General features: G+C 52.2%; 1 protein-coding gene across 1 annotated transcript in view; it reads right to left on the bottom strand.

The window, feature by feature from the left end:
• OLFML2A (olfactomedin like 2A) overlaps positions 1–8615 on the bottom strand; it is a 262018-nt gene extending 253403 nt beyond the window's left edge. Inside the window, exon 1 of the mRNA XM_085613763.1 lies at positions 7853–8615. Within this exon, the coding sequence (XP_085469889.1) occupies positions 7853–7921 (69 nt within the window). The 5' untranslated portion in view covers positions 7922–8615. The remainder of the gene's footprint in view (positions 1–7852) is intronic.
• Positions 8616–12640: the final 4025 nt, after the last annotated feature.

The raw sequence follows: 12640 nt of genomic DNA, 5'->3' as shown, positions 1-12640 counted from the left end.
ATTTTAAGGTTCAGGGTGGGTATGGGTTTTGGGGCATCAAATTAACAAAAATGCATGCTCTAATTGTTGTCCAGTTTCAAATGCAGAATTCACCACATTTTTTTCTCAGCTGGACCTGAGCATTATCCGATCCTGATTATCTGCCATTTTAGCCCCGCCCCTATTGATTAACATTAGCCACGCCCCTTTATTTGCCATGTTAGCCCCCCCCGAAATTAAGACCTAGTTGCGCCCCTGCCTGAGGACATCTCCCTCGGTAAGTGGAAGTCACCAGTTACGCTTTGGATAGGGCCAGGCGCTGCTTTCAGTCTCATAAGTTGTTTTCTTGGAAACGTCTGATCTGTGGGGCCGCAAATATGTTTTGCTGACAGCAGATGGAGGGTTATGCAATTAGTGTGGGAATCCATCGTTACACGGACATCCCAGGGGCGTAGAATCGCATAATATGGCGTAGAGGGTCTATAGAACTGTCCCTAGCTGTCTGCCCATTCGTGCCCATGATGGGCGAGGGGCACCGAGGACTAGACGCGCTGCACGACGGCTCTTATCTCTTCTTGCTGCCAGACCGTCTGACCCAACGTCCGTAGAATGTCCTTGTGCCTGAGGCCCGAGCTCCTCGCCCTGTCTGTCCCTGTGACCATGCTACTCACACTTTCACCCCTTTGGACCACACTCTTCTCACTGCCTGTGTGCCCCAGCGCCCCCACCCTAATCATGTGCCCAAACTGCATACACAATGACGATAGTTCACTCCCCCCATGCGTTGCAAGCTCCCCCTGCAATACAAATCCTTCGCAGCGCCTGCTCGTGCAGTGCAGGCCCCTCACACTGCCTACCCATGTGCTCTATGCGCCCCCTGCTGCCCCCATGCTCAAGCGCCTCACAGTCTCTCCATGTGCCCCTGGTTCCTCCTATTTATTCTTGCAGTTTTTATATAGCATGACAAGACCCCGAAGGTGTTAGAGCGCTTTACATGAGCACCAGTTACATTACACAAGGTCACATTCATTTTTTCGGACGAGGGGGCAGGGGGGGGGGGGGGGTGCGGATTAAGTGATGTGTCCAGAATCACAGGATGTTGACCCAGTGCCCAGACTCAAACCTGCTTCTCCAGTTCCAAAGTCTGCAGCTCTTCCTGTAATCAGGGTCTCTGTAGGGCGGTGCGACCAGTGCAGCAGCACCTGGTGCTGACCCGGGGGTGGGGGGAATGCTGGGTTTGGAAATAATACAAACAATTTATAGGTTTAAAAGCTGCTTCTGCAGAGTGCCTTGATTCTCCAGCAATTTTCAGGCAACATTAATAATGTCAAGATAACTGGTGAATAATGTTCCATCTGGAGAGAGATGCAGTCTTGTCTAGTGGCAGTTTGCAGAGGGTTAATGTGCCTGCTGCAAAGAACTGTACCATGCAGATTGCTGTATTTTATGTGGATAGCTCAGTGGGTTACTGCTTTTGTCACAGAGATCCTTTTGTTACTTACAGTTCAGAAATTAGAATCACAATACAGCACAATGACCTATGACTCGTCATCACAGAGCTGCATGCAAACTGCATGGTATAGGTGAGAACGTTATGTTTTTCCCCCAGTCTTTCATTATCCTAATGTTGCTAAAAAGGTTGGTTTGGGTAGAAATATATTCTTATCGCTAAAGCCAACCCAACTGCTGCGGTACATTTTAAATGCTGAGTTTGTGCTTCTCCAGACCACGTCCTCTTCCTATAGACTGAGTTACACATGTATGATTTGTTGTCTCAGTATAAACTGGGAGTAATCTAAAGCGCTCTGATACCCTACCCTGGCAGGAGTAGCGGTCTAAAGTAAATTAAAAGCATGTGAGAGTGCGGCTATGGAGAGACGAGTGGCAGTGTTGGAGGGTGATAGTGAGGAGGCTCCAAAACAAATTGCGCCACCAGCGCGAAAGCGGCCCTGCCCTTAATCATAAAATCCACGCCCTCTTACTCCCTGCTAATAAAATGTGCCCTCCTTACACTGCCTACCCATACAATTCAAGCTCCTCATGCTTTCTGACTGCCCATACAAGTTGGTCACACTGCCCATTCATGCACAGCAGGCCTCTCACACTGCCTGTCCGCGTGCTCCTGAACAAAGCACTTCATCATCTGTCCGTGTTAGCCACGCGCTTTATACCGCCTGCGTGTCCAGACAGCGTCTGAGCATGCTCCCCAACATTCACAAACTACCTGTCCACGCAATACTGGTCCCTCACACTGCCAGCCGTACAATACAATACCCTCGCACTGCCTGTCCATACAAGACCCTCACACTGCCAGACATACAATATGAGACCCTCACACTGCCCTACCAGACATACAATACAAGACTCTCGCACCGACTGTCCATACAAAACCCTCACACTGCCAGACACACAATACAAGACCCTCACACTGACTGTCCATTCAATACAAGACCCTCATACTGTCTGCCCATGAAATAAAAGACCCTCACACTACCAGCCATACAATACAAGACCTTCACACTATATACCAGTAGAATACAAGACCTTCACACTGACAGTCGTACAATGCAAGACCCTCACCCTACTTGCCCGTACATGTGGCCTAACAGCTAGAGCGGTCGACCTCGGAGCTGGGGAACTGGGTTCAAGTCTCGGCAGGGACGCTCATCCTGTGATTCTGGGCAAATCACCTAATTTCCCCCTGCATAACAAAAATGAATGTGTCCGTCTGTAACGTAACTGGTGCTCATGTAAAGCACTCAGATCCCTCACAAGTCAATCATGCTGCCCACCCCTGCAGTGCATGTCCCTCGCACGTCCATCACTCTGCCTGCCCCTGCAGTACAGGTCTCTCACACGTCCACCACACTGCCTGCCCCTGCAGTGCAGGTCTCTCACACTTCAATCACACTGCCTGTCCCTCCAGTGCAGGCCCCTCATAGGTCCATCACACTGCCTGTCCCTGCAGAGCAAGTCTTTCACACGTCCCTCACTCAAGCATAGGCGGTCTCACACATGTTCATCATGCTGCTTGCTTCTGCAGGTCAGGTCTCTCACATCCCGCTCACGCCGCCTGCCTTTCCAAAACAAGAACTTCACACTGCCTGTCCCTTAGTGCAGATCTCTCACACGTCCCTCACGCTGCCTGTCCCTCAGTGCAGGCCCCTCACAGGTCCATCACGCTGCCTGCCCCTGCAGCACAGGTTTCTCACACTTCCATCACGCTGCCTGCCCCTGCACTGCAGGTCTCTCACAAGTCTGTCACGCTGCCTATTCCTGCAGTACAGATCTCTCACACGCCCCTCACGCTGCCTGTCCCTTAGTTCAGATCTTTCACACGCCCCTCACGCTGCCTGCCCTTGCAGTACAGGTCTCTCACACGTCCATCACACTGCCTGCCCCTGCAGCACAGGTCTCTCACACTTCCATCACGCTGCCTGCCCCTGCACTGCAGGTCTCTCACAAGTCTGTCACGCTGCCTATTCCTGCAGTATAGGTCTCTCACACACGTCCATCACTCTGTCTGCCCTTGCAGTACAAGTCCCCGACAAGTACCTTACACTACCTGCCCCTGTAGTACAGGTCTCTAACAAGTCTGACACGCTCCCTGCCCCTGCAGTACAAGTCTCTCTCACACTGCCTTTCCCTCGGGACAACAACACGTCCCTGCAACTGCCTGCCCACGTGTTTAGGTTTCGCCTGCACATTGCTTGCGCTATGCTTGAGAAAGGTATGTTTTTAATATAAACTTAAAAGGGACTTAAATCCCACCTCCTCTCTTCCCTTACTTCTCATTGGTTCCTGTGCGTGCCACTTACGTTTCCTCCATTTCTATTGGCTGTGGCATATTTTCCTGCATTTACCAATGCTTGTGCCTTGTCTGCTTCTCGTATCAGTTTCCTGCCACTGAAATCTTGTTACCAACCACTTTGGTGGAACTATATTTCATTAAAGTTTTACCTTTTACTCTTTCAGCATATTTATATAACAATTTATCACACGGAGAGATTAAGTGATTTGCATAGAATCACATGATGTTGCGTGGCACCACCGAGACTCGAAACGGGATCCCCACCTCTCGAGTCAGCAGCTCTGACCGCTGCGCCACATCATCTCCACTCTCGTATTATCTGTCAGGGAGCTCTCTCCTTCTCCCGGATGATGATTGATGAAACCAGCTCTTTATTCATTACATAAGCGAAACAGATGCATTACCAATGCTTGTTTAAATCGTATTGTGCTGGGACCATAAGAGAGATGTGTCTCCTGACCTCCTTCATCTGCCCCAGCACGTCACTTCCAGGCCAGATATATATTCTGGAGCTCACGCTCAGCCCAGACTGGCAGCTAAGCATAAAACCTAAGACGTCATAGAAACGCCTATGGAACTAAAGCTAACGATGATCATGTTCGACAGAACACACATCAATGCACCATTGCATGCCGGGAGCCCCACGTCACGCTTCCATGCCAGGAGCCCCACGTCACGCGCTTTTAAACAACCGCATGATATGAGAGAGTAGAGTTATATAAAACCACACAGCATACACCACAGCTCACCCGTCACAGGGGTTCAAGCACGCCCTGCCAGGGAGGGGCGCTCTCCCTCTCGACTGCTGTGCTGTTTGCCTTTGATCAGCAGACATTTTAAATTTGCAAACACTTATTCTGCAGTCAACTTTTCTGTTCGTTTTTAGGTCTGGCCATGACAGCTCGGGTGCCAATCAGGCCTTTTGCAAACAATATACATAGAGTTGGCTTCGGGTCCGCCCCCTCCAATCATTGGCTTTCTTCGACCAGCCCCTTTCAAGCAGTGATTTGATGTTTTATCAATCATGTCTCCAATGCCACCTAAAACTACAGGCTAGTTGAATCCCTTTCCTCCAGTTAAGTGCCTGCATTGAATTGCATGGGGGGGGGGGGGCTACTTTACACTGGTACCCCTCTCTGACCTTCCTCTGCCACCCTCCTGTGTGTATGGCTTGAATCTAAAGTGCCAATGCTGCATTGCTGTGCACATTAAACCCAGACATATTGGCTTTGCCAGGGCTTGTTTGATAAAGCGGCAGTCCCTCCATCTCGGTAAAGTAACGGCGAATGCCCGAAGTACCCCCAAAACATTGTATACAGAACACGAAGGTGGGGGTTTGAATCCCTGTTTCAGTACAGGACCAAAATGGTGTGATCTTGGCCAATCACGTATCCTCGTCTGCATCGGTGTTCTTTGCTACCAAAATGGGGGGCTTAGAAACTAGCACATTAAGCACTATATAAAAACAATGCAAATACAACAATGCGCAAAACAGAATACAAATAAAAGGTTAATAGGAGGGAGCGGGGTGGGTCACTTGATCTTTTCATCTGTGATAACAGAAGTGATCCTGGCGACCCCACTCGACCAATTGTATGATCCTGGGCAAGCCACTTCTTCCTCTGCCTTTATTCCTTCACCTGTCAAACTTGCAAGTGCGCATAAAACGGCGCCCAACCCCATCGAAAAGCACTTTATTGAAACATATGACTGCGAAAAGAAAAATAACATGAAATGAAAGCTGCTAACAAAAATCTCACATGACAGCGCGTCTGTTGCAAAAATTCGTAAAATTAATTATTTTGAAATGGATCGACTCTGCTGGAAGATCCGAGCGCAGCACACAACCCCCGTTGACTCTCAGTGACCCACGCCTGCAGGCTGACACACGGAACGACAAGACATACACGGAGGCCAGTTTAACGCACAGTGGCATAGTGTGACATTAAGGCTGTGCACTCACCGGCCTCGAGCCAGGCGCGCTCTCGCTGTCCGCGCGGGCAGTGCTTAGAGGCGCGCCTTCAAAGCTTCAAGCTGTTGTTTCCTTTTGCATTCGAATGCAGACTTTGGTCCCTGTGGTGTGGCAAGTGTGTCTTAGAGCCTGGTGCAAAGAAGTAAACGGGTCCCTTGGACGCTCTTATAAATGTAAAATACAGCAATCATTGGGTTCACTGAACCCCTCAGACCTCTGCGCCCGGTGCCACTGCGCCTGCTGCACCAATGGAAGCCACGTCCTGCTTGATCCTGCCCACGCAATGCCCCCTGAAGCCCTTGTATTAAGCACGTATTGCGCCATTGTAGTGTGAGGTTCTGAAACATCGAGCAAACTACACCAATATCAAAGACAGAAATTAAAACTAAACTTGAGACTCGCCCTCCGTGGTCCATGGAGGGGGGGGGGGCTCATTGAGATGAATCCCCCTCCCCACCCTCCCCCCGCTACCCACAGTCCTTCATCAAGCGATAGCACCCCGGAATCAACGCACGCGGGCTGAAGGGGGTGCACTTCACGTGTTTATTCAACAGAGAAAAAACAGCTCCAAAGACACGTGCGCAGCACACTGAGGGTGCGGTGCGGGGGGCGTAAGCGTGCAAGGTATGAGGGTAGGGTGTGGGCGCTAGATCTCAGTGACAGCACGTGAGCATTCGAGAGGTGCGTGCACACGCGCATACGTGCACACGTAACAGTATCTGTGCAGGTACCTCAAGAAAGCGCTGAAGAGGTGGGTGGGCAGAGATACTGAGAAATGCGAGGTAAGGTCCCTTTTACTAGCATCCGCCCGCCGAGGGCAGCACGGCCACCATCTGCGCTGCTTCTAGGCGCACTGCAGCCAGGACACCTCAGATTGCAGACCAAGAAGTGAAAAAAAAGGAAAAACAAGACAACAGGCCGTCTCCATCTGTGCACCCAGCATCTGGGGCAGCACCCCAGTATCCAGCAGGATCCCCCCAAGGGCGATCCAGTTCAGGACAGAGTCGAAGCCTCATCTCTTTACAGAACACTACAACACAAATCAGTAACCAGCCACAACCAGCCACCTCGCCTGTCAGTTATTGTCTTTGAGCCCGCACAGCTGCCCATTGGCTCGATTTGTGCTATAGAAATATCACGCACATACTTAGATGGAGTTCAAGAAAGGAAACTGCACGCCTCGTTATCAATAACAGCCTCGTCAATGCCAAACTACACGAACTGAGCTGACTTTGTTTTATTACAACACTCCAGGCCCAAACATCCTCACTTTGGAGTGAAACCTTACCGTGAGAATAACCCTCGTGTTACATAAATGTCTACAGCAGAAATGTTAACCAGCAAAACTGTGGTCAGAACCAGTAACTTTTAATTGTAAAGACATAATTCTGTGGCAAGCAGATTCGTCATTAACTCACAGAGCCATCTTGTAATTGTTTCCAACAGGCGAGGCACTTATCTATACAGGAAACACATCAATAGATTACACACAGATCTCCGCAGCAAGTGCATTATCTAAGTGTGTTATCTTACTTGACATCTTACTACACACAACCGTTTCTCAGACACACCAAACGACTGGGATGTTGCCCCAAAATGCAGCTGGGGCTCCTCAGGCTATACAGATCGCTGCAGAGCGCGCAAAAGCCGCTATGATATTTTAACAAATAAACCTTCGCCAATATATACACCATAATATCATAAACTTGTGCTCAAGTTCACACAAGGTGTATGAGTTACAATAGTCTGGAGGCTGGTGGCCTCCTTACCTTGCTGTCTGCTTTCACTCTAGCTGCCACATAATGCCATAAACTTGCGCCCAAGATCTGACGCTGTGTATGAGTTACAATAGACTGGAGGCTGGTGGCCTCCTTGCCTTGCTGTCTGCTCGCACTCTAGCTGCCACATAATGCCATAAACCTGCGCCCAAGATCACACACTGTGTACGAGTTACAATAGTATAGACTGGAGGGTGGTGGCCTCCATGCTGCCTGGTTTCACTCTAGCTGCCGCATAATGCCATAGACCTATGCTCAAGATCACACACTGTGTACGAGTTACAATAGACCGGCGGGTGGTGGCCTCCTTACCTTGCTGTCTGCTGTCACTCTAGCAGCCAGGATGAACCCATGTAGCAGGACAAGTTGTAAGAGCCACATTGTTGCCTGGGCTGCGTTCCAGGAAGCAGCGATCGCCTCTCACAGCGCGGACAGTGCCAGATGCAGGATGTAGACTTTGTGTCTGGTGCAGGAAACACCAGGAGCCCTGCAGGGGGCAGCCTGTATGCAAGGGGCTGCAGCAGTCTTACGCGGTGCTAGTTATGCGAACGGTGCTGCAGGATTCCTGCAGGGTGCAGGCTGGTGCAGGCAGCAGAAGTCCTTCACGATGCAGTTTGTATGGAGGGCAGAGGGAGCAGAGAAAACCTGCAGGATGCAGGAAGCAGCAGCCCTTCTGGGTGCAGTGTGTGTGCAAGGACCAGCAGGAATCATGCAGGAAGCAGCAGTCCTTCGGGTGCAGTGTGTGTGCAGGGAGCTGCAGGAATCATGCAGGAAGCAGCAGTCCTTCAGGATTCAGTGTGTGTGCAGGGAGCTGCAGGAATCATGCAGGAAGCAGCAGTCCTTCAGGATTCAGTGTGTGTCCAGGGAGCTGCAGGAATCATGCAGGTAGCAAGTCCTTAAAGATGTGGTCTGTGTGCAGATGAAACAAGATTCCTGCAGGATGCAGGCTGAGTGCCTGGTGCAGGAAGCTGCAGGACTCCAGTGGAACACAGGCACGGCTGTCCTGAGTGCTTGAGCGGGAACGGACCCCACCCACTGCCGCGCTCCTCTTCCTCTGGTAGCCGCCCAAGACTGCACTCGACTGCTTAACTTCCAGCCTGCTTAGGGGGGAGGGAGGAGCGCCAAGCAGGGGCTGGGCCAGGGCGCAGGGCGAGCACAGGCTGCAGGGGGCAGAGAGGGAACAGGCCAGTCAGGGAGGGAGATGGTGACCCTCCAGCTCCCAGCCTGAAGCATTGGAGCTGTCTCCATCCTAGATTGTCCCGTCACGCAGTGGCGGTCTGTGCCACAGACTGGCTGTCTTCCTGCGTGCTGTGTAGTCTTCTGATGCACAGGGTCAACTTTGTACAGTGGCTGCGTCAGTGCCACATGCAATCCGGGGTTTCCTGCTCACGGAAGGGTCTCCCATAACGCACAGGTTCATCTTCGTACAGCGTCTGTGTACAGACACTCGAGTCTTCCTGCATGTGCTAAAGTCCTACAGGTTCACCGTCGTGACACGGACGGTCCGGATCTTCCTGCACGTGCTAGGGTCCTCCATAACACACAGGTTTCCCTCGTGCATCGGACAGGCCGGGGCTTCCTGTACGTGCCGTAGTACCCCATAACGCACAGGTCCACCCTCGTACTGCGTCTGTGCGCAGACTACACAGGTCTTCCTGCGTGTGGAGGGAGTCTTCCATAACGCACAGGTTCACCCTCATACAGGGGCCATGCCCATGTCTGTGCCACGAGAAACATGTCTTCCTACACGTGAAGTAGTCTCCCATAACGCACAGGTTCACCCTCATACAGGGGCCATGTCTGTGCCACGAGAAACGCGTCTTCCTACACGTGAAGTAGTCTCCCATAACGCACAGGTTCACCCTCATACAGGGGCCGTGTCTGTGCAACGAGAAACGCTTCTTCCGACACGTGAAGTAGTCTCCCAAAACGCACAGGTTCACCCTCATACAGGGGCCATGTCTGTGCCACGCGAAACGCGTCTTTCTACACGTGAAATAGTCTCCCATAAAGCACAGTTTTGCCTTCGTACAGCGTCTGGCCACAGGCTACCCGGGACTTCTTGCACGAGCCAAAGTCCTAAAACGCACAGACTCACCCTCGTGCCACGGACTGTCAGGGTCACGCTCGCACGGCGTCTGTGCTCAGATACCCTGGTCTTCCTTCCTGCGCATGGAGGGAGTCCTCCAGAAGGCACTGGTCCACGCAGGTACAGCGTCAGTGCACAGACTACCCGGGTCTTCCTCCATCCATAAGGCACTGGTTCATGCTCCTACATGGGCCATGTCTGTGCTACGGCCAACGCATGTCTTTCTACACGTGGTGATCTTTTATAACGCGCGTGTTCACCCTCGTATGCATATGTGTCACAGATAGCCCAGTACGGGTATTCCTGCGCGAATATGAGCCCTCCATAACGCACAGGTTTGCCCTCCTGCCATAGAGACCTCCGATATTCCTGCACGTGGAGAAGTTTTCATGACTCACAGGTTCACCCTCGTACAACGCCTGTCACAGGCAGCCCGGCTCCTCCTGCACGTGCAGGAGATTCTATAACGCACAGGTTCACCCCTGTACAACGCCTGTCACAGGCAGCCCGGGTCCTCCTGCACGCGGAGGAGTTTTCATGACTCACAGGTTCACCCTCGTACAACGCTTGTCACAGGCAGCCCGGTGCGCCTGCACGTGCAGGGGGTTCTATAATGCACAGGTTCGCCCTCGTACGAAGCCTGTCCAGGCAGCCCAGGTCCTCCTGCACGTGCAGGAGGTTCTATAACACACAGGTTCACCCTCGTACAACGCCTGTCCAGGCAGCCCGGGTCCTCCTGCACGTGGAGGAGTTTTCATAACACGCAGGTTCACCCTCGTACAACGCCTGTCACAGGCAGCCAGGGTGTTCCTGCACGTGCAGGAGGTTCTATAAAGCACAGGTTCACCCCTCGTACAACGCCTGTCACAGGCAGTCCGGGTGCTCCTGCACCGGAGGAGTTTTTATGACACACTGGTTCACCCTCGTACAACGCCTGTCCAGGCAGCCCGGGTCCTCCTACACGTGGAGGAGTTTTCTTAACACGCAGGTTCACCCTCGTACAACGCCTGTCACAGGCAGCCCGGGTCCTCCTGCACGTGCAGGAGGTTCTATAACGCACAGGTTCGCCCTCGTACAACGCCTGTCACAGGCAGTCTGGGTGCTCCTGCACGTGGAGAAGTTTTCATGACCCACAGCTTCACCCTCGTACAACGCCTGTCACAGGCAGCCCGGGTCCTCCTGCACGCGGAGGAGTTTTCATGACTCACAGGTTCACCCTTGTACAACGTCTGCCACAGGCAGCCCAGGTCCTCCTGCACGTGCAGGAGGTTCTATAACGCACAGGTTCACCCTCGTACAACGCCTGTCACAGGCAGTCTGGGTGCTCCTGCACGTGGAGAAGTTTTCATGACCCACAGCTTCACCCTCGTACAACGCCTGTCACAGGCAGCCCGGGTCCTCCTGCACGCAGAGGAGTTTTCATGACTCACAGGTTCACCCTCGTACAACGCCTGTCACAGGCAGCCCTGGTCCTCCTGCACGCGGAGGAGTTTTCATGACTCACAGGTTCACCCTCGTACAACGCCTGTCCAGGCAGCCCGATGCTCCTGCACGTGCAGGGGGTTCTATAACGCACAGCTTCACCCTTGTGCAACGCCTGTCGCAGGCAGCCCGGGTCCTCCTGCACGCGACGGAGTTTGCATGACTCACAGGTTCACCCTCGTACAACGCCTGTCACAGGCAGTCTGGGTGCTCCTGGACGTGCAGGGTTTCTATAATGTACAGGTTCACCCTCGTACAACGCCTGTCCAGGCAGCCCGGTGCTCCTGCACGTGCAGGAGTTTTCATGACTCACAGCTTCACCCTCGTACAACGCCTGTCACAGGCAGCCCAGGTCCTCCTGCACGCGCAGGAGTTTTCATAACGCACAGGTTGCCCTCATCCCGGCTACAGAGCTCCACTCCTTGTGTGATGTTGCCCCAAAGTTCTGCACCCCTTTGTTTATTTAAACCCCATGCGTGGCTCGCTCTTGACATCAGCACATTTCTTGTTATGCCATAACCTGATTACTGAGCCCAGGGCTGAGATCTGAAGAAAGGTAAGTGTCGGTGAGAGACTTTACGACCCACGTGGCTCTGGGGTGTCGGAGTCGGGTCGCCAGCCTCACCGGACGCGTAGCCTTCTCGGGCCACATAGATCATTCATAGACACGCCAGCAGGCCCGGTTCAGGCGAGAGACGGACGATTCCTGAAGCAAAAAAAGCTTTCTTCCGGGAGGCGGCTGAAGGAGTGAAGGGGAAAACAACATTCCCATTATTTTTTTTTAAATCTCCCACTTTCCTGTTGTTAGACGTTGACATGTATGCATCCAAGAAGAGTACTAACAGGCCAAAGATTATATTAGGCCCCACAGCTGCGACTGCGCACGAGGATCGCTGAGTTTACTTTTGCGGGAATTAACTTCCGTCCCCTCATAAGTGACCTGAGATCACTCACTCATCACATATCAGCCGGACAAGCGCTATATTGATGCAAACCCTTCCCTCTTCTATCCCTCCTCTATCCTTTCCAATCCACATACCAGGGGCGGCTCTAGGCTTATGGTGGCCCTGTGCAGGGAGCGCAGGTAGGGGGCCCCGGAAGAGGGGGTCCGGGCGGGGCGGAGCTCAGGAAGGTGTTTTAATAAAACGTCCAGAAAAGGCGTTAGATGACCAGTAACATGGTAACAGAAAAACGACGTTTACTTTTTGAGTGCTCATCACTTGGATACTTTGTTTTAGAATCTGGGTCTCTGGAGGGACCCCTTTCAACAAGAAAAACACGTTGCGCGTCCGTAAGAGAGTTCGGCCACAAAGCTGGATCCCTCCAATCACATAAATCATATTCAGAACACGGGTCTGTAACATGGTCTTGCTCTTTGGCTTCCTTTTCAATACCAGCATCATCCGTCTGTAAACTCTGAACCTCCTTCAGAATGCCAGATGTTGATGGACCAATGAATGATGTTTCAGTTTCTCTGTCTGAGGGTCTTTTGTAATAATCCTCACCCTGAGTTGGTAATTGCTGCATGT

The sequence above is a fragment of the Triturus cristatus genome, chromosome 1_2 (genome assembly GCF_964204655.1).
Source record: "Triturus cristatus chromosome 1_2, aTriCri1.1, whole genome shotgun sequence".
NCBI classification, from domain to species: Eukaryota; Metazoa; Chordata; class Amphibia; order Caudata; family Salamandridae; genus Triturus; species Triturus cristatus.
Note: the sequence above shows the minus strand (reverse complement) of the source record. Positions and strands in the feature narration are given on the sequence as shown.